Source organism: Mirounga leonina, unplaced genomic scaffold, assembly GCF_011800145.1.
Source record: "Mirounga leonina isolate KUSES-001 unplaced genomic scaffold, KU_Mleo_1.0 Mir_53, whole genome shotgun sequence".
Lineage (NCBI taxonomy): Eukaryota > Metazoa > Chordata > Mammalia > Carnivora > Phocidae > Mirounga > Mirounga leonina.
Window position 1 is genome coordinate 82,979,162 of NW_023270807.1, and position 22,469 is coordinate 83,001,630.

The window sequence follows — 22,469 nt, forward strand, 5'->3', positions numbered from 1 at the left end:
ATAAGGGCTCAGTTGGAGTACATGCATGGCCTCTGTCTGTTGAGGAATGAGCTTTGTGATTCTGAGACCTAGAATTACGATTTCCTGACCCTTCTGCCCCATCCCCCAAGCCCAGGAGCATTGGACCAGGGCAGACCTACACCCCTGCAGGGACAGGAGCAGATGGAAACTGCGTGCCCTGTAGGCCAACTTACTTTTAAGAGTATGACCACTTCCTTCTTCCAGAATCACCAGTCAGGTAACAGTGAGTGAGAAGGTAGAAAGAGACAATAATGTTTCAATAATGGGGTTCCCTCCAAATGGAAATGAATATTAAGAGTGGGCAGAAACTTTCTCACCCATTCCAAATACCGTCCATTTGGGAAATGATTTTAACCAGTTGTTTTGAGCATTGGTCTGATGACTAAAAGAGTCTCTGATCAAATTGAGCATAAGCCAGGTCGAATTAGAGAACTCAAGAGGGTGTGTGTGTGTGTGTGTTTAGGTAACTAATAGAACTAATGAGCCAGATCATTATTTTAAAATCCCTTAATTGAGAGGAGAGCTTAATTACTGAAATGTAAATACTGTGTTGTCAGTAGGTATTCTCTGTCAAGACAAGGGAGGAAGGTCAGTTAGGTGGAAAATTCAGCAGCCTGCTCCAAGATTCCTCCTAATCCCTGTCTGTTCTCTGAGGATGCATTCAGTCAGGGATTTGATTAATTGCCTTGAACCATCATCTTAAATTCTGTGCATTGCTAGCACACAACTTAATCTTGGGCTATGAGTTTGATATCCAAGAAGAAAGTAATTTTTCCATTTCTAGATTCTTCTACCTCAGAATATTCAAATATTTGTGGTCAGAACCCTGGTAAATAATTTCAGGACTTAAATGTATCATCAAGGTGTCTGTGTGGCATTAATGCCTACTCCTTCTATTCATATAAGACATCTGCTAACGTTTTCAGATATGTGGCTGTCTACATTTTTGTGATGATAGCTGTATAATTATAGTAAAATGGGAGATAACACTTGTTTTGCTTAAAGTAATTAGAATAGTATCTGTATACTTAAGTCTGGGCAGAGGATTTTTTTTTTTAGAAGGGCAGAAATGACTTGTGTGTTATGATTGGCATTAGTAATATCCCAGTACACTTCTCCGAGTTAGGATAGTTTTCCTCACACAAGATCCTAAGGAATGTTTACATTTTACTGCACCTCAAGCACTAAATCTTACTGAGCTATTATTGTCTTAGTTCCATGTCCCAGATGGCTGGTCATTTGGTTTTCCTTATATTACAAACTATTTTGAGTGGCTATATATGTTCAGCCAGTTCTTTTGGTGCTTTTGTGAATAATATCTATAGTGTTAGGTAAAAGTTGTAATAATTTACAGCCTTTCATGTCTGAAGATGACCTAGTTTCAGTAGAGTACTCTTTAGAGAGATCTTTTCAAAAATGGGAGTGAACTTGCACGGACTCATACACATTTTTAACTTGATTGAGTGCATATTTTGTGTGAAATAATTTTCATTGTTAAGTCTGTAATCAAGGACAAGAAAAGCAAAAAGTGAACTATATGGTGAATTAAACTCGCCCAACTGGTAACTGCAGTGCCAAAACACATATTGAAATGAACTAAACTCTGTGAGGTTATGGGTGGTTTAGTCTTGATATCCAGATAGTTGACTTGGGTGTACCAACAGGACATTGTTTTCTCACTGCTGCTCATTGGAAAGCGACCCTGCTCTAAAACTAGTACATGCTCTTTAAGTAACGTGAATGCAGCTGACGGATGCCGGGTCTTTGGGTGGGAGGTGTAGAGAGGGTCCAGATCTCGCTGTTAAGTGTGTGCTTATCTCTAATTAAATCTGTGTGTTTCGTAGACAGTGATCCCGTCAGGCTTTCGAGTTGGAATGAAGCTTGAAGCTGTAGACAAAAAGAATCCTGCGTTCATCTGTGTTGCTACGGTAACAGATATGGTGGACAATCGTTTCCTGGTACATTTTGACAACTGGGATGAGAGCTATGACTATTGGTGAGACCTTTTCCGTTGCTGTTTGCTTTCTGTAATGGGTGTATTCAAGTCCACCAGGTGTACATGGTTTGAAAACAATAATAATGCCAAGCTCGTGACAAAAAATAACAGTGCCTTGTCCCACTCCTTCCCATTTCAGATTTTTGACTTTTCACCTGTTTCATATGGCACATATTTCTAAATAGTATCCTTTAATTTGACTTTATGTCTTGTATTTTAACTCACTTCCTGCTGTGGAAGTGCGGTTTACCTCCTGCCCAACACATGTTCACGTGGGAGTGCACAGAGATGCATACTTCCCCCCTCATCGTGGGTATCCATTTTCTCAGAAAATATTTTAATTCTCCTTCATATTTTTATTCCCAGTAGCTAATTGAACCATTTTTAATTGCCAGATATAAATAAATTAGTTGAGGAATATTGTTTTTAATCCTTAGAGTTTTGGGACAAACTGCATAAAGTAGTGGGAGCAAAATATTATAAAATTATATAACTATATACAATAAAGCCATCATATTTTGATTAAGGAGTTGAAATAATGATTTCCATACCTAATTCATGTTTATTGATCATTACAATTCAGTTTCCTGGTGAAAGGCATTTCTGAAGTATTTAATTCCTTCCTAGAACACTGGCAGTGAGAACATTTTAGAGCAGTGACACGTATCTTTATAAAATATGGCTAGTGTTACAGTATCAATTGAATAATAATTTATATAGGTGTTGCTACATTTTGGGGAAGCTTGTTTCCTGACCTTACCTTTTAGTATGCCTATATTTAAAAATTCAGCAGAGTCATCAATAATTTCCATTACTCCTCAAATTAAATTCTTAGACACTCACCAGTTTTACTTATATTGTTTTAAAAAGGAGAGGCATTGAAAGCCATTTGCTATTCATATTTTTTAAATGCTTTCTATTATACATTACATGTGCTTTTTACAGAATTTTTTTAAGGGTAGACAAGCAGTTCCATGATTATACCACACAGAGTCAAGTACTTCTGAATATTTTGGTGTGTTTTTCCCCAGCTTTTTTCTGCAAAGCATAATTTTCCCCATAGCATGTCTTTTCATTCAGTTTGCAATAAAAATTTTTATTGAAATATAGACCATTTCAAGCATGTACAAAAGCAGAATAAGAGAGACCTGCCTGTAGCCGTTATGCAGCATCAGTAATTATCAACTTAAAATTCACTCTTGTTTTCTCTGTATTCCTTCTCCTAAAATCCCCACTCCAGGATTATTTTGAAGCAAATTCCAGATAGCATAGCATTTCATCTGTATATATTTCAGTATGTATCTTTTAAACATAGGGATTCTTTTTCTTCAAATTCATAATGTTATAAATGCCGTAACGTTATTAACATACTTAAACATTCTTCCCAGTTTTCTTAGTTTTGGTTTTTTGTGTTTTGTTTTGTTTTTTGTTTTTTTTTTGATTTGATGGTTTTAAATCCAAATGAGGTGTACACTTTGTGATTGTTTTGATGTTTCTCTTCATCTCTTAATTTATAGATTCCTATTCCTCTTTTTCTACGCCTTGTAACTTTTACTGAAGAAACCAGAGTGTTTGTCCTGTTGAGTCTTCCACAGTCTGGATTTGCTGATTGAATTCTCATATTGCTTACCATGTTCATCTGTTCCTCATATTTCTTACTAATTGGTGGTTTTTGTTTCATTCAAAATTATCTGTACCTAACTTGAGTGAGGGAATCGATGAGAAAACATTTAAATTTAGTAACACTGTAAATCTGTTCTGAGATTGAACGTGTTTCTCCCCTGCTGTGTTTGATGTGCTATAATGATGACAGTACCAGAGTGATGACCAGATCCCTTAATAAAGTGATACTTTAGGGGCGCCTGACTGGCTCAGTCAGAAGAGCTTGTGACTCTTGATCTTAGGGTCATGAGTTCGAGCCCCATGTTGGGTGTAGAGATTATTTAAATAAATATTTAAAAAAATAAGTGAGGGGCGCCTGGGTGTCTCAGTTGTTAAGCGTCTGCCTTTGGCTCGGGTCATGATCCCGGGGTCCTGGGATCAAGCCCTGCATCAGGCTCCCTGCTCCACGGGAAGCCTGCTTCTCCCTCTCCCTCTGTCCCTGCTTGTGTTCCCTCTCTCGCTGTGTCTCTCTCGGTCAAATAAATAAATAAAATCTTTAAAAAAGTTAAAAATAAATAAATAAGTGATACTTTAAAGCAATTACTAGAATCTGCTAGAATGTGAGTGCTTTTATTTTTAAAGTTCTGATTCATTTAGGGAGATTTTTATTTTTTAGCTTTTGTCTGATTTAAACAAAATGGGTAAATGTTTGTTATTTTTGTGGTCTTAGATGTATTGGAGAGTTTGAAAAGTATAAGTTGTTTATTTGACATAAGATACATTTCCTTTAAAAACATTTTTCTGGAAAAAAGTAATGAAAAGCCTAGAAGACTTTGTCACATTCATTTTTCTTTGATGCCAAATGCCTAGGGAATAGGAAAGATATTGGGTTCTTTTAAAAAAAATGATCTCTTTTAACACTGATTTTTGTACTTTTATGAGCACAAACTAATTATTTTTAGGACAGAATGTACTTTGAGGATTTACTTACACTTTTAACTATTGACATGAAATCATATTTTGTTAATTGTCAGAAAAAGTACAGTGTGTTCTCTTTCTCAATATGTAATTATGGCACATTGAAAATTGCTTAAATGCATTGGAATTTCTCCAGCATTATTTAGTATTATGTTCTTTGATCTTTGAATTTTGGAATGGTTTTTATCTGCATAAATTACTTGTTTAGGTATGCAATTGAGGTTACAAATTGGATTGCTTTCCCAATTTAAAATAGTTTGGAAATGAGATTTTTTTTTCCCTTTGAATTGGATAGTGATCTTACCTCTTTTTTTACCTTAGTGGGAATTGGAAAACGTGTATAGTTGACCCTCGTACAGTGTGGCAGGGTAGGGGCCCTCACTCCCAGCGCAGTCACAAATTTGTTTTGACTCTCCAAAAACTTAATAGCCTGCTGTTGACCGGAAGCCTTACCGATCACATAACCAGTTGATGAACTTGTATTTTGTATGTTATTGAGTGTTATATACTGTATTCTTTTTTTTTTTTAAAGATTTTATTTATTTATTTGAGACAGAGAGAATGAGAGAGACAGAGAGCACATGAGAGGGGGGAGGGTCAGAGGAAGAAGCAGGCTCCCTGCCGAGCAGGGAGCCCGATGCGGGACTCGATCCAGGGACTCCAGGATCATGACCTGAGCCGAAGGCAGTCGCTTAACCAACTGAGCCACCCAGACGCCCTATATACTGTATTCTTACAATAAAGTAAGCTAGAGAAAAGAAAATATTATTAAGAAAATCGTAAGGAAGAGAAAACACATTTATAGTACTGTATGTATTGGAAAAAGTCCACATAGAAGTGGACTCATGCAGTTCAAACACGTATTGTTCAAGGGGTCAACTGTATAAAATCTGTGTACATTTGTAGTAGTACAAATGCAGTGAAACATTTCTTCCTTCCAAAGAGGAAAACTGAAAATTTATGCAGAGTTGAAGTAGTTTTTCATGAAAGGAAAATAGTATATGTTAGAATAAATTTTGCTTTACCTCTGGGTTTCCATGTGCTTTTATTATACTGGTAATTGCTAGCTGCTTAAATCTATCCCCTTGACAGTCATTAGATTTATTAATAATCCTAAGTAACTCCGAATAGTAGAACTAGAAAGGACTTGAAAGAAAGCTGGGGAGGAACACCATCCAGGCGAGGATGCCGCTGTCTTCCCAAAGCAGTGTGCCGCCTCTCCTCCCGTCTTCCGCCGCCTGAAAACTGGGCTCCGCAGCGGAGCACTGATGTGAAGGAGCATCCCTTCCCTTCCCCCAGGCGCTGGCCAGGAACCTTCTTTTTAGAAATTTTATTTTCATGTGATCTCATCATATGGGAACCAGGAAGGCATGGCAGGACTTAGCTGATTGTTGAGTAGAAAAGCTGTCGCATTGAGGTTGTGGCTTCAGCTGTCCCTGAATTTCGGTCTGGTCTCCCAGGTGAGGCAGGGCAAAAAAATCAACAAGCAGATCTATGAAAAAGAGAAGCATTGAGTTAGTGAATTAGAACAAACAGGAGGCTAGGGCCTTTATCTCCAAACTTTGTTGTTGCTCTTTGTTTTTTGTGGTTTTGTTTTGTTTTGTTTTGAGATGGAGTTCTTTTACATTTATAAATTGAGAATAATAGTAATATTATGTTTGTCCCCAAAGTAATGTTGAAAAGTTTGCAGCATGTTGTCAGTTTCCGAGAGGAGTGTCAAAGTTAATAGGTTTGTCATCATTTGAGAAGCATGGGTTGATGGTGGTCATGAGTTACAGAGATGAAAGGAACCTAGGAAGCTTGCAGTTCTGCCCTGGGGGGCTCAGGGTCTGGGGAGGGACAGAAACTACAGACTCCACTGTCTAGGCTGCAGGGTAGGTGGTTTATGCTTAGTAGAACCAGCCACTTGCGGTCTAAGGTGGCCGGTGGAGGGAAGGACTGACTGACTGAATGGAGGGTTCTTGGGGAAGGCTTCCTGGAGGCTGTGGGATTTGAGCTGGACCATGAAGGAGGATAGGAATCAGTACTTGGATGTTGGGATGGAATATTCCTGGCCAAGGAAAGCGTTTGCTCATATTTAGGCCCAGGGGGGCAAACAAAGCTGTGTTTGGGGACTGGCAGCCCATCCATTTAGTAAGTGACTGTACTCTTCCAAGCTTTAGTTGCCCCCTTTGCAAAAGGGATGTTACTACGTATCTCATAGGGTGTGGTGAGGATTAAAATAAAAGTTTTAGAAGCAGAAACTAGTTTGCAGAAGATTAAAGAGATACCTGTAAGGGACTTCAGGCAGAGAAGTTTGGCCCTGAGGGCGAAAGTGGATTATGGCGTGGGGAGGGTGGGGGGGTGCAATCAAAGGTCAGGGCAGGGTTCCCTGCACAGAGTTTTGAGCTTGGTTTTCAGGCTGCAGAAATGAGGCCACCATAAGGGAGATATCTGAGCCTGTGGTCCTGTCAGAAAAGCTAACCTGGGGGGGGAAATGAGCTCCCTTCCCTGTCAGCCCGAAGGAGATGAAGAAATGACGGGAAAATTTGAGACTAGCGTAATGACATGGCATCTCCTTCCTCTTTCCCAAGGAGTCACTGTGTTAGTGAAAAATCATGTTTTAAGTTTAAAGCAAATTAATAATATTGAAAACAGCTACTGTGGGGAATGGGATTGGAAATGAATTAGGGATGAAAAGAAGAACTACGTAACTCAGCCTGATGAGGTTTGGGGTTTAGTAGTGAAACACAGAGTTAACGGAGGCCCCTGTCAGAGTTCGTGCAGACCCGAGCCAGGAAAGCAAGGTGCTGGGAAATAAATCAAGTCATCATGCTCCGGATTCAGGGAGTGTCCTGTATTTCTTCAAAGAATCTGAACCATTATTGCTTGAAATGAAGACTTCAGAATTTTCCTTAAGTGAGCATCTTGAAATGTTCTTGTTTGACTCTTTGCCTAGATTTGCAGAGCCCAGCGTGTGTGCATTTTGTTGAGCTATTGGCTCTGACTTGATAAAACCAGGATCTCTTTCTTTTTACCTGGAAGGCTTGGTGAAATCACTTAACCTCTTCATGTTTCCATAAAATGAATATTTTAGCATCTACTCTCTTTATCCTTATATTACAAACACGAGTTTTCATGAGTGATTTCTTTGGTTTCTGACCTTTTCAAAGTCTACCAGTCTAGGTCTGATTAGATCTTAGCAGCCTTCATGAGTAATTTGCACTCACTTGTGAAATAGACTTTATTTTTTTAAATTAAGATTTATTTATTTATTTTAGAGAGAGAGAGCATGAGCGTGTGCTAACGAGGGCAGGGGAGGGGCAGAGGGAGAGAATCCCCCAAGCAGACTCCTCGCTGAGCGCAGAGCCCAACACGGGGCTCCATCTCATGACCCTGAGATCATGACCTGAACCGAAATCAAGAGTTGGACACTTAAACCACTGAGCCACCCAGGCGCCCCAGGAGTGAACTTAAAAAAATGTTTGACACAGAATTCTTTGATGATATATGTAAAAACCCAAAAGAAAGAAAGGGGGGTACAGTGATCAACAGTTTACAAACTTTTCACCATCAGTTATTCTTCTATAATTACATTTCTTTCTGGTTACATTTCTGCTTTTGAACACTAGATGGGACTAAGAGATGACTTGTTTTACAGTAGTAGCAGAAAAGATTTCACAATCTTCCAACTTCATTCTCAATAAAGTGTTGTTGGCTGATGGGCAGAGTATGGGTACAATAGATGGAAACAGAGCTCTTTCTGTTTTCTCTACTAGATGGCTTCCTGTTGATTTTAAAAGGTGACTTAGATCAATATTTAGGCAGCATTTACTTAAATAAGATTCGATTCTTACAGGAATGTGTGGCCAAGATACACCACAATATTTTCCTTAATTGCAGTTTATAGAGAAATGCAATAAAATCAAAAGAATTAGTAATGTCACTGTTCTTACTTTAATCGCCATGAGCCTGGCAGGTAATTATAAAAACTATTTGAAAGCTGTATTAGACTGGGAAGAAAAAAAGTAGACAACTATTGTGTATGTGTTCTTTTTATTATTTTTAATGAGCCCTATGTGAGTTAACGCCTTTCTCTAAAATAAAATAAGAATTTCTCTGAAATAGAGGCAATACATAATCAGTAATAATCCATAACCAGATGATTGTCTTGGAAAAGAGTAGAATAGCTGGAAATAGAGCTTTATAGTCTTGTTTATACAATTTATAACAGAATACTTTTATTTCATTTCATTTCCAGTATAGTTAACATACAGTGTTATATTAGTTTCAGGGTACAATATAGTGATTCAGCCATTACCCACATTACTCAGGGCTCAGCAAGATAAGTGTATCCCTAATCCCCTTCACCTGTTTCACCCATCCCCCCCATCCACCTCCCCTCTGGTAACCATAAGTTTGTGCTCTATAAGAGTCTGTTTTTTGGTTTGCCTCTTTTTTCCACCCCCTTTGTTTGTTTTTCTTAAATGCCACATATGAGTGAAATCATATGGTATTTTTCCTTCTCGGACTTACTTATTTTGCTTAGCATTACACTCTTTAGATCTATCCATATTATTGCAAATGGCAAAATTTAATTCTTTACGGCTGAATAATATTCCATTGTATGTATTTACCACATCTTTATCCATTCATCTATTGATGGACACTTGGGCTGCTTCCATAATTTGGCTATTGTAAATAATGCTGTGATAAACATAAGGGTGCATATATTCTTTTGAATTAGTGTTTTTGTATTCTTTGAGTAAATACCCAGTAGTGATTTACTGGATCATATGGTATTTCTGCTTTTAATTTTTTGAAGAACTTCCATACTGTTTTCCACAGTAGCTACACCAATTTGCATTCCCACAACAGGAGGTATTTTAAGGAATTGTATATTAAAATACCTTTTATGAAAATATATCATTGTAAGAAATGTACCAATTGTTGTATGAACTTAGCATTGACCTAGCAGTGTTTGTTTTCTTTTTACATTTCTAAAATAATGACATACACATATACACATAACCCTAATACATAGATTAAGAGAAATAATAGCGTGGGGAAGGATGGTAGGAGATAACAAGTGAATAAAAGAAGAGAAAGGAAGAAACCTTTAACTATAAATTTAAAGGTATTTTTCACTGAAATAAGTCTGAGAAAAATCAACATTAAATTGAGGCTATATCAACGCACCTTGTTACTGTTCAGGGCTACTAATTTGAAAGTTGGTTTGAAAAGAGGTGACTATATGTTGATCTCATTCACTTAGAGCATTTTTTTTAGAAAGTTCTTTGTTTTTCAGTAGTCATAAGCTTTTTTTATTCACCAGAAACTCTAGCCACTGTGTTACCTTCCTCGCTTTCTCTCTTTTAGTTTTCCATCCAGATGGCTGTGTTGAGATTTCCTGATCTTTTAGCATAGGCTCAACGGATCTGGTTAATAGAGCAAGACTGGGCTCCTTGGCATCCTTTAGACCAACATTTTCCAAACTGTGTTCTGCAAAACACTAGTGTTCTAATGGATTGCCCACTGAAGCAGTATTTTTTTTTTTTTAAAGATTTTATTTATTTATTTGAGAGAGAGAATGAGAGAGAGAGAGCATGAGAGGGGGGAGGGTCAGAGGGAGAAGCAGACTCCCTGCCAAGCAGGGAGCCCGATGCGGGACTTGATCCTGGGACTCCAGGATCATGACCTGAGCCGAAGGCAGTCGCTCAACCAACTGAGCCACCCAGGTGCCCCGAAGCGGTATTTTATAGTTAGATATTTTTAGGGAATGCTAGGTTAAATAATTTGAAACCTGTTTTTTTATAGTATAACTTCAGTCTTTAATATGCTAGCAATGCATTAAATATCTCAACCACTTGGCCCTTTAACTTTGAGAACACCGATAGGAAATTTTTTTTACAGATTTTAATTGTGATGTGTCTCTAGATGCCTATACATTTATTTTGTAATCCTGCTATAAGTACTCCTTGTAACTGTGGCCTCTACTGCCTTGTACTGTGTTTGCCTGGCAAAATCCCAACCCTGGTTGAGCTCACTTTGTGCTGACTTTATGCCTGCGCCCGAGTGGCTGAATGGAGCTAGAGAAGGGCGCAGCATGCTCACTCGCCTGACGTCACATTCACGACCGCTAATCTCAGGTGGCCTTCAGGCCTGCCCCATAGTCCTGCTCAACAGACTCCTGTCTGTTCTTCTGGACCACTAAATTCCACTCCATTTTTTCTCTCGAACCTCTCTCACTTCCTTCCCTACTCTCCTTCTCAACTGATAACCTCGTTTCCTGGTTAGTGAGAAAAAAGATGGTCAGCAGAGATGTGCGTCTTGTCTGGTGGGTATATTCCTGGTCTCTGCCCATAGACCGAACCCTGTCTGTGACACAAGTCCCACCTGGGTGGTGTGCCTGCCCCTGCCTTGGGGGCCCGCTCTCATGCCTGAGAGTCTGTTCCCTCCCACCAAGTCGTTTCTGTCTTCTCCATCAGTAGGTCATCCCTCTCTGTTAAATTATTCCTATCAGTATCCAAATAGGAGAAGGGTTTTGGGGGTTTTTTGATACCCCTCATAGACCTAGCACCTAGAACACTACCCTGATCATGGTAGTTGCTCGGCATGTATTTCTTGAATAAATGAAGTAATATTTCCCATCTTTTATAAAGAGTTTTATTTTAAAGCAATTCTAAACTTAAAAAATAGTACCGAGGAGGACACCTGGCTGGCTCAGTCAGTAGAGAGTGCGACTCCTGATCTCAGAGTTGTGACTTTGAGCCCCACGTTGAGAGATAGAGTTTACTTTAAAAAAAAAAAAAAAGGTAGTACAGAGAATGTCCATGTATCCTCACCCAGCTTCCCCCTGTGTATTTCCCGACGAAAACAAAAACGAAAGTTTCCTTTTGCTCTCGGTTTCCTTTTAAAACAGTTCCTTAAGCATGTTTTCTCTACTAGTTGACTCCATCTGCTATCCTTGCATTTTTCTGTTAAACCCACCCCATTCCAGGGGCGCCTGGGTGGTGCATTCAGTTGAGTGTCTGACTCTTGGTTTCTGCTCAGGTTGTGATCTCAGGGTCATGGGATCGAGTCCCGCCTTGGGCTCTATGCTCTGCTCAGAGTCTGCTTGAGTTTCTCTCTCCCTCTGCTTCTCCCCACCCCTACACCTAAAATAAATAAATAAATCTTAAAAAAAAAAAAAGTCCCTATTCCGGTTTCTGCCCTTTCTTATCCCCAACTCCACCAGAACACCCTTGTCAAGAATGGTAAGGACCTTTACATTGGTAAAACTGGTGATCAATTCTTGTTTCTTTTCTTCTTTGATCCAGCAGCAGCATTGATTTCTTTCTTCTTTCTTTCCTTCTCTTATTTTCTAGACATTTCTTCTTGGACTTCTTTGCCTCCTACCTCTTCTGTTCTCTCTCTATATGCATTCTCTGGATGGCCTCATTTTTGTTCATGACTTTAAATATCCCAAATGCTGATGACTCCCACATGTGTGTTTTTACCCTTGATCTTGTCTTTGAACCCCAGATTTTTATGCTCATTATCTCTTTGACTTCTCACCCTGTCTGTCAGACGTATGTTCATAACAAAGCTCTTCACTGTTTGCAATGCCAGAAACTGTTGTCTGCGGTCTTCCCATCCAAGGTCCTAATTCTTCCTGCAGCCCATGCCCCAAACCTTGGAATGTTCTTGACTTCTTCACATCACTCACATTCTGTATCAAATCTACCAGCATATCCTGTTGGTTCTTCCTTTAAAGTATAGACCTAAAAACATGATCACTTCATATTATCTTTACCACCAGCAGTTTGGTCCAGATCACCATCATCAACTCTGGCAAAAGCCTTCTAAGAGCCTCATCTCATTTCCAGTGTGGTTAATTGTCTGCAAAGCAGGTAGAATAATTACTTCAAAACATAGATTAGATTATGCCACTCTTCTGCCTAAAACCCCTGCATGATATTCTAGTAAACATCATTTTACTCTGAGTAGAATCCCAAGACCTTATCATGCCTAAAGGCCCTTCCTGATACTATTCCGTATTCTCTGCTTCCCTCAGTCTATTCCTGACCCAGCTGTGAGACTCCCACCTCGTAGCCTTTATACTTGCTGTTCCCTCTGCATGGAATGGCTTTGAGTGGCTCAGTTCTCTTTCTTCACTTTCTTTAGGTGTCACCTTATTTGGGAGGCCACCTTAACTCTGTTGTATAAAGGGGTGCCTTTCCATTTTTGCTCTCTGCTTCTTTCTTCCACTTCCTGTCCCCATAGTGTTGTGCCTCCAGAGTACATATCTGGTTAATTTATTTCCTGTCTCTTCCCAGTATACTGCAGACCCCACAGAAGCAGGAACTTTGCACATGTTTTCTGTGTTCCTGTATCCTCAGTGTCTATCCCAGTGTCTGGTGCATTGTAAGGGCTCAGTGTTTAAATGAGTGAGTGAGCAAATGAATGAATGAAATGAGTTGCATGTTAAGATGAGGAATACATAGAACAAGTTTGATCAGGAGCAAGGAATCAGATGCCACATAATGCATGCTGCTCAAGAGGTCTTATGAAGATATGTGCTTGACTGAAGTAAAGATGACAGAGAGAAGAAGAAAGAGGTGAGACTAGGAAGGGACTACGCCGTCCTGATACCTGGCCTCTGCCATTGTAAGAGATGATAGAAATAGCATGCTTGTGTTGTGAGGGTGATCGAGCTTCCAGCTTTTTGCACGTTTGCCCTTACAAGATGCTGACATAATTTTAGCTTCCTTGCGTATATGATTATTTATATATACATTTGCTTTTATTTGAGACTTTATCCTGATAATTACAATTTTGTGATTTATATAACTACAGGTGTGAAGCATCGAGTCCACACATTCATCCAGTCGGTTGGTGTAAAGAACATAGAAGAACACTTATTACTCCACCAGGTTTGTGTTTATTATGTGTCTAATATTTTTTTTTTTAAGATTTTATCTATTTGTCAGAGAGAGAGAGAGAGAGCCCAAGCACGGAGAGCAGTAGAGGGAGAAGCAGGCTCCCCACTGAGCAGGGAGCCTGACATGGGGCTCGATCCCAGCACCCTGGGATCATGACCTGAGCTGAAGGTAGACGCTTAACTGACTGAGCCACCCAGGTGTCCCTTATGTGTCTAATATTCTTCATATACAACAGGAGTCTGCAAACTTTTTCTGTAAAGGGCCAGATAGTACATATTTTTAGTTTTGTAGTCCATACAACATCTGTCACAACTGCTCAATTCAGTTTTAGCACAAAGGCAGCCCTAGATGATACAAAAACGAATGAACATAGTTTGTTGGAGTAAAACTTTATTTGCAAAGACCAGGCAGCTGGCCTACACGTGGTAGTTTGCTGACCCCCGAGACACCTGAAAGTATATTCACTGGTTTAGTCCATAACAGAGTATCAAAGTTTGTCTTCTTTGGAAAATAAGTTCTTTTTATTTTTTTTTTAATTTTTAAAAAAATTTTTAAAGATTTTATTTATTTGAGAGAGAGAGAGAGTATGCATGATCTGGGGGGAGAGGTACAGGGAGAGGAGAAGCAGACTCCCCACTGAGCAGGGAGCCTGTGGGGCTCAATCCCAGGAGCCTGGGATCATGACCGGAGCTGAAAGCAGATGCTTAACCCACTGAGCCACCCAGGTGCCCCAAGTTCTTTTTTTAAAAGATCTTTTATTTCTCAAGTTGAAATTCATTTCTAGACCTTACATTAATATACATTTAAGTATATTGTCTAACCACAGAAGTGCGTTGTTTAAAGCTTTAACGAATATAGAGAAATGGACATGGGGACAGCATTTGTGGTCGAAGCCTTGACGACATGTGAGTCAATTCTGACAAAAGCACAATGTTCACATTTAAGTGAGAACTTCAGGCTTTAGACTTTTTTTTTTTTTTTAATAACCTGAATCAGAACTCCCATACTCACTTTTCCTTTTTCTCTTGGGTTGTTGGTTCCAACCTTTTTGCTGGTAGCACCTCTTCTCTGTTCTCTGCAGTGTTCAGATCCTTCAGCTATCTGCTTCTGGCCCCGTGGCCCCTTCTCAGCTTCCTCACCCTCCCTTTGAGAGGGAACAGTCTAACTGCTGATAAATAGTCTCTCTGTACGTCATACTGAGTTTATTTTCATGTGCATAATTAAGACCGCAGGTTCCCAGACATATCCCTGGTGAAGGTGCCCCGGCTACCACCTGGGTGAAAAGACAGGGTCCTCAGCTGACACAAAGCATCACTGCGCTGTAGGTGGTTACTTACGGGTACTTATGTGAGTGGTGACAGCTTCGTTGTCACAGGCAAAGGATAGCTCCTTGGTTTGCTTCGAGCTCATTTGTGGTTGTTGCCGGCAGCATAGAAGCAGCAAAGACTCAGCTTGGAGCTTCCAGTACTTGTCTCATTCCATTCTAAGAGCTGATTGCATGGGGGGGGGGGGTTGTCTCCAGTTCCTCGGTACCGCATCTTAGTGTCTGATCAGTTACTTGCCCAGGGGACCATTTACACTATCCCAGTGATGGGTGAGATGAGTCCCTTCTGCTTTCTGAGTTTTCTGCTGTGTTAGGGACAAAAAGCCCCTGTCCTTTACGGATTTATAGAGCTGTTTTGAAGATGAAAGAGCATTAGCATAAACAATAAAGTGTTAAAACAAGATATTAACGGTTTCACGGCTCAAATGTGGTGCTGCCTGTAAGACTTTTCCTGGACAGCTCTCATGTGTCCTGTGGCTTACGTAGTATTAGGAGCCAGTGACTGTTGATCGTGTAGTTACCTGGGTGCCACTATTACCGTCTGAGTTGCTGTGAGGACTCTTTTAGATTTCCCCACTTAGTATTGACCCATTTTTTTTTCTTTCCCACCTTTATGGTCATAATCAGAGATCTGGTAAATAAACAGAGAACCGGTGAAGAGGAGGTTCCTGGTTATGTCTTCACAGTGCTGGCTTAAGTACTGTGGGAAGGGCTGGTGTAAGGCATCCTTGTTGACTTCTAATAGGAGGCAAATAACCAAGTCATCTGTCTCCTTTCATGGACTTTTATAATTCAGTGGAAGAGAAAAGCCATCGCTTTTTGACACATTTAAAAAATCCCAAATTTCCTGTTCAAAAGTACCAAACACAGCAACGTGAATATGCTTATCACCACTGATTGTACACCTAAAAATGGATAAAATGGTAAATTTTGTGTGCTATGTATTTTAGCACACGTACATACAAAAAAAGTTAAAAAAAACCCAACCTGTCAAATAATGGTTTTCAGGGCCTGTGCTTAATGTCACTCTTCAGCGCCATGACAACAGAGCTGCTCTTTCCAGTCCCTTTTCTCTAAGGGAAGTTTCCTGGCTGCATCACTGATGTCCTGTCTGAGAATGATCCCGCTCACTCCTGTCTGAAGAGGCTCCCAGCTGCCCTTCTCCCACCCTTGCTACATCCTGCATCAGCCCCCTCAGCTGCCCTGCTAGACACGCCATGTTCATGTATTTTTTCAAAATATGTAGCATGTCTACTGTTCTTTTTCCAAAATTAAAGTCTTTATGACTTTTAAAATGATTTTATTTTGGATTATCCAGTTGTACATTAATACATGCTTGTTCTGAAAACTTGAGAGTGAAAAGAGGTAATGGCTGTTCTCTCCCATAGTTTAAGAGTTTATCCTTGTATCTCTCCAGAAAAATCTTTCTGCCTCTTTGTATACACAAACTTCCGTGTGTGTGCAGTCAGCTTTAATATTACTTAAATTGTGCAAGATATGGTCCTTAAAAATATGTTGTTAAATGTTTGTAGTCATAGAAATATGTTTGCATACTTGCTCTTAAACTTTTATTTTGAAATAACTTCAAAGGTACGGAAAAGCTGCAAGAATACCCTTGACCCAGAGACCGATTCAAGTTCGTCAGTTATATCAATGATGTCATTTGTATGAAAAGGATCAGACATTGCACTCGGTTGTTACATCCCTCTACTCTCCTTCAGTTAGGCTTTCCTTGGCTTTCATGACCTTAGTATGTTTGAGGATTACAGATTAGTCATTTTGTTGTTTTGTTTTAAAGATTTAATTATTTGAGAGAGAGAGAGTGCATGAGCCAGGGGAGGGGCAGAGGGACAGGCAGACTCCGCACAGAGCGTGGGGCCCAATGTAGGGCTCCATTCCAGGACCCCGAGGTGATGACCTGAGCCGAAGTCAGACACTTAACCGACTGAGCCATCCAGGCACCCCACAGATTAGTCATTTTGTAGGATGCTACTTAATTTGGATACGCTTGGCATTTCCTCATGATTGGATCTGAGTTATATATTTTGGCAGGAACATCACAGAAATGGTGCTGTGTTCTCACTGCATCCTGTCAGGTTGCACATGGTGTCAGTTTGTCTCACTACTGATCTTTTACCATTAATTGATCAAGATGTGTTTGCCAGGGGCGTCTGGGTGGCTCAGTCAGTTAAGCGTCTGACTCTTGATTCGGCTCAGGTCACGATTTCAGGGTCCTGGGATTGAGCCCTGCGTTGGGCTCCATTCTTGGCTTAGAATCTACTTGAGGATTCTCTCTCCCTCTCCTTCTGCCCCTCCCTCTGCTTGTCCATGCATGTGAGCTCTCCCTCTCTAAAATAAATAAATTTTTAAAAATCTTAAAAAAAAAAAGATGGTGTTTGCCAGGCTTCTTCACTAACATAGTTTTTTTCTCTCTGTAATTAGTCAGTATTTTGTGGAGAGATACTTTGAGATTGTGTAAATATCCTGTACTTCATCCCTGCATCACTCACTAGTTTTAACATCTGTTGATATTTCTAGTAAGAGTTATTCTGACAGCTGCTAAATGCTAATTTTTTTATTCCTTGTACATAATTAGTTGAAATTCTTCTGCAAAGAATAGCTTTCTCATCTTCCCATGTATTCATTCAGTTAATTTATTTATCTCTGCATGGACTCATACATTACTGTTTTTATCAATGAGTTATAATCTGTAACCAGCATTATTTACTTTCATGTCCAGATTTTCTCAGATTTGGCCAGTGGGAATCCCTTTAAGGTGGTTACTATGTCCTTCGACATGTTCTAATCATTTTTGGAGAACCTCCTACTCTCTGGCACAGCTAGGCTTATCTTGTACTTTCCTTGATTCAAACTAACATCTAAACGGTAGATATGCTCATTGCTACTGGGATGATGCTACTTCCGTCCCCTCAGAGGATATAGTTAGGAAATATATTCATGTAAAATATAAAAAAATTATATTTATGTATATTTCTCTATTTAGATACTGAAAACAATGAATTTATATCATTAGTTCCAATTCATATCCAAGACCCCTAAGTTTATTCTAGTTTCCTACTTTCTCTATTTATACCTCTTTTTTCAGTCAGTAAGAAACCTGCCTTCCTTTATCTCAGTTTATTTACCTATTTTTTCGTCTTAATGTAGCCAGTTTCCCACCCCACTGAGCCACTGTTAATTCCTGCTCATGCCTGCCTCATGGATTTTGAGCTCTGGAGGAAACAAAAGGAGGCAAGAGGAAGGAGGGATAGTTATTTCCACATATTTTATTAATACTCTTCATGACTTGGGGCACTTGGGTGGCTCAGTCGGTTGAGCATCTGATTCTTGGCTTCAGCTCAGGTCATAATCTCAGGGTCCTGAGATTGAGCACCCCCTCAGGCTCTGAGCTCAGCATGGAATCTGCTTGAGGTTCTCTCCCTTTCCCTCTCCCTCCCCACTGCCTCTCTCCCCGTTCATGCTCTCCTTCTAAAAATAAAATAAATAAAATCTTAAAAAAAAAATACTATGACTTGATTTTGCTTGTTTGACCTAACAATATGATGGTATATCTGGAATATGTCACATATTAATGTATGTAAATCTGCCTCATTCTTTTCAATAAATGCTTTCTAGTCCATATGTACTAGTCAATATATACTATATATATATATTTATATTTGCACATTTTCTATATTATGGTTATTAAAATTGTTTTTACATTTTTACATTAACAAACATCTGTGCATTGTCTGTATGTACATGAGATTTTCCTGATTAGTAGAATTAGAATTGGACATTAAAGGGTACTTTTGGCTTACGTGTATCTGTATGTAGGACTTACCTGAGAATATAAATTACACATATACATATATGTTAAATTTTCATTTAAAAGGTAATAGAGGTTTGTGACTTACATAATAAAATAAAATTTAAAAAAATTTAAAAAAATGTAATAGAGGAGTCTTGATCAAGATGAAAGTAATGTAATTATTACAGTTCTGAGTGTGTTATTTAGTTTAAAGCTATTATGTGGAATATGAACATAATTTCCTAGGTTATATAATAATATAATTTTACAGGTCAGTTTGTGGTTCTCACTGTCATTTTGGTTAAACCTGACAGGATTTACTTTTTTCTTTCTTAGGTTATCCAAATGTGAAACATTTTTCTTGGGACAAATACTTAGAAGAAACCAATTCTTTACCTGCTCCTGCAAGAGCTTTCAAAGTGGTGAGTTAATCTGTTTTACACTATTTGATTAATTTGTGTTGACAGTAGTGTTCATTCATTGAAATTCAAGAACAGAAAGAGAACTACAAGTGAACCAGAATAGGACGGGGGGAGGGAAACAGAAGACCACAGAAGATGTTTTTGACTTTGTATTGTTTGCATCCAGAAGATACTTCATTTTGGACTTGTCTCCTTGGAAAATAATTCTGCTTGAATTGGTGCGGAATGAGTTGTTTTCTTACGGCAGACTTCTCTGTTTTTCCAGCTAGATATTCTGAAAAACCAAAACAAGACAGGATATTTTCTAATGAAAATTGTATTTAATGGTTCCTTTAGATTTGTTTATGGCAAGCTGAGATGCTGTTTTTCATTTTATTGCTATAAATCAGCATGTTTAATTATCAAAATACAAGGTCACCTGCTTTTTTTATAGTATCTTTCTAACCGAAGTCATTGCATCTTACATAAAACTTGGTAAGATTCAAAGTAAACCTCATTTCTTTGCAAGGGAAGAATAAGCAATGAAATGTATTTTAAATTTTATCTCTAAAGTAATGAAATGTATTTTAAATTTTTTCATCTCTAACAACTTCCTTTATAATTTCTATTTTTCTGTAAATTTAAAGAAAAATATGTTAAATATTTTAAAAATATTTTTAATGTAGTAGCCTAATTAGTCTATCATAGACATCACTTTTCTTTAAATGATTTTCTCATATACAAATTGCTAGAGTTTTTAATGATAGAATTAATTAGACGTATGGGCCCACATACAGAAAAGAACATCAAAAATTTTTGAGAGAAAAAAGTATATTACATGAAGAAAAGCCATTTAAAGGACATATCTGATAGTAAATTTAGGATCTAAAAATGAATAGAGTCATGCCCTACTTAAGAATTTTTACCTGACTCTCTAACTTTAACTCAAGCTATTACAAAGAAGAACTGCATTGTACTTTGCTTTGAACTGGATAAAATCACATCACGATCAGTCTGCATGTCTCCTGTCACATTGATACCAGAAAAGAAAACTATGATTTCTCTAGTTTGGTCTCCAGATGCCTTGCATTGATTGTTTTTTATCCTTTACATAATTTTCACACTTAATTTTCAGAGCCACAGTTCTGTTCTACCCAATTTAAAGAACAGGGGTGTGAAGTTCAGAGAAGTTAAGCAATTTGCCTAACATAACAATCACCTTGTCTTCTACAGCTTGTCACTTTTTTGGGGGTTTCTAGGTTTCTGCTGAGCACTGAGGCATAGGTAGAAAGTATAGGAGCAAAGATCCTCCGTACTCATTCCTGTTCTTACAAGAGGGATTCTTACAAGGGGTCTTGCATGTTTTGATGGCTAGTTTTCTTTTTTTTTAAAGACATCTGCTTTTTGGTCTCATGATCATTTCTAATCTCTGTCACTTCTCTGCCACTTTCAAGTTCTTTCCTCTCTTTGTATAAATTATTTTAATGCTTGTTGGTTTTTGCCAAGACACCTCCTTCTAACTAATGAGAAAAAGGTCTTGCCTCCCCTATGGCTAATCAAATAACTGCAACATTTTGAATTTTATCTTAAGATCTTTTGCTTTCTGTCTGCTCCTGTGGCTGGGTGCTCTGGCTGTTTCTCTTGCCTCGGGGTTTGGCCATGTGATTTGGGATTGTGTTTTTTGATAGGGAGGGTAAGGTCCAAAGCTGTTGGAGGAACTTGTGAGTTTGAAGGTTGACTGTGTAAATAGCTCCTCTTATTCTGTCGCTGTGACACAGAGCCCACCTTCTCTTCCTGTGAATCTTACCATGTAAAATTTTCTGTATGGCAGAAACCTCCACATGGATTCCAGAAAAAAATGAAGCTTGAAGTCATAGACAAAAGAAATCCTGTGTTTATTAGAGTAGCAACGGTTGCAGACACGGATGATCACCGAATAAAAGTGAGTGTTCTCTGTTGGGGTTTTGTTGTATCTTTTTTACGAGAGATCTTGGATGGAAACTTAGCAGATCTTTAATTTGTGAAGCCCTATAATAAGTAAGACTATAGGAATATGCAAATAAAGCGGCTGTGCATCTTTGTCAATATTTATCCAGGTTTTCCTTTAATTGATGCAAGTTCTCTTTATTTATGAAGGACATTTAATATGTTGTATCTACTTTTTTCTCCTAGCACACACTCAAAATATTAAAAGTCCGTCATAAATAATAGAGCGATTTCTTCTGAATATGACACCTCCTTCTCCAAGAGTATGCTCTTTTTTTGAAAACTTGAAGGTTGATGTTTTTTGATGGGGTGTGTCAGATGTAGACTTTTCAGAAGAAAAGTACAGACGTACTCCTTTTAATATAGGATGAGTAAAGAGAAATAATCTTATAAAGAAGATCAGATTATACCTTTCGCAGAGTCAGCGAACGGTTAGGAAGGGGGGATTCAGTTTGTTCTGTCCTAGGCTGATAACGTGAAGTGTAGCCTCAGTTTCAGGCGAGGAGCTAGACGTTCTTCTGTTTCTGGCTTCGGTGTTAACTTCAGTCTCAAACCAGAGCAAGATACTACTTCACAGGACTGTTTGGAATTTCTCTTCAGAATAGTAACAGTTATGGAAACAACAAGAAGTTAGATTTTCATGGTGTTTTTACAGGGTAACAGTGTTCTTCCATTATTTGACGTTCGTGGTGGTAACAGTGCAAGAGATTTCTGTTACTACCACTATTTTATCTGAAGCTGAGGTGCCTAAAGAGTTAATGAATTAACTCACTAATTCTGGGCAGTGGCAGAACTAAGCCGCAATCCTAATAAGCTCTAGGAGTCTAAATTTATGCTCTTTTTAAAAAAATAAATAAATCACATATTCAGCTATCTCTAATGAGATCATACATAAAAAATTACAAAATAACCTGAAAAACATGTATAATGTGGTTATTTGTATAAAATAGAAATATTACTGTTTAGTTTACTGTTTTTAAGATTATATAATCATGCAATATTCTAGAAATTTATAAATAATAGAGAGCCTGTTAACCTCTTTCAAGTGCCTTTTCTTATTGTCTTTGGTGTGATAATGTAAATCATAAGGCAATCAGTATTTTAGGACCAGAAATATTTTTTAAGTAATCTAGGCTAGTGATCAGAGAAGTATAGAACTAAACAAAATATTATTTTTAAAAATTAAATTGGTCAGAATTGAAAAAAAAATGTGTTTTGGTTTGGGTGCATGAAAAGTTTATTCTCTTACATAGCTGGTAGGAATATAAAGGGTCTTGGCCTTTCTAAAAAGCAGTTTGGCAAAAGCATCAAAGTCTTGAATGCTGCTAACCCTTTAATTCGAGAATTTCAGTCCTAGGAATTTATGTTAACGGAATTAACCAAAGAGAATATGCAAAGATAAAGACTACAAGGAAAATAGAGCAGTGCCGTTTATAGTATTTAAGAT

At 38.4% G+C, this 22,469-nt stretch overlaps 1 protein-coding gene across 6 annotated transcripts in view; it reads left to right on the plus strand.

The window, feature by feature from the left end:
• L3MBTL3 (L3MBTL histone methyl-lysine binding protein 3) overlaps positions 1 to 22,469 on the plus strand; it is a 120,109-nt gene that overhangs the window by 49,329 nt on the left and 48,311 nt on the right. For all 6 annotated transcript variants that reach the window (XM_034990610.1, XM_034990611.1, XM_034990612.1 and 3 more), the window contains 4 exons: positions 1,866 to 2,017; positions 13,415 to 13,491; positions 18,972 to 19,057; positions 20,868 to 20,978. In XM_034990610.1, coding sequence (XP_034846501.1) covers positions 1,866 to 2,017; positions 13,415 to 13,491; positions 18,972 to 19,057; positions 20,868 to 20,978 — 426 coding nt within the window. The remainder of the gene's footprint in view (positions 1 to 1,865; positions 2,018 to 13,414; positions 13,492 to 18,971; positions 19,058 to 20,867; positions 20,979 to 22,469) is intronic.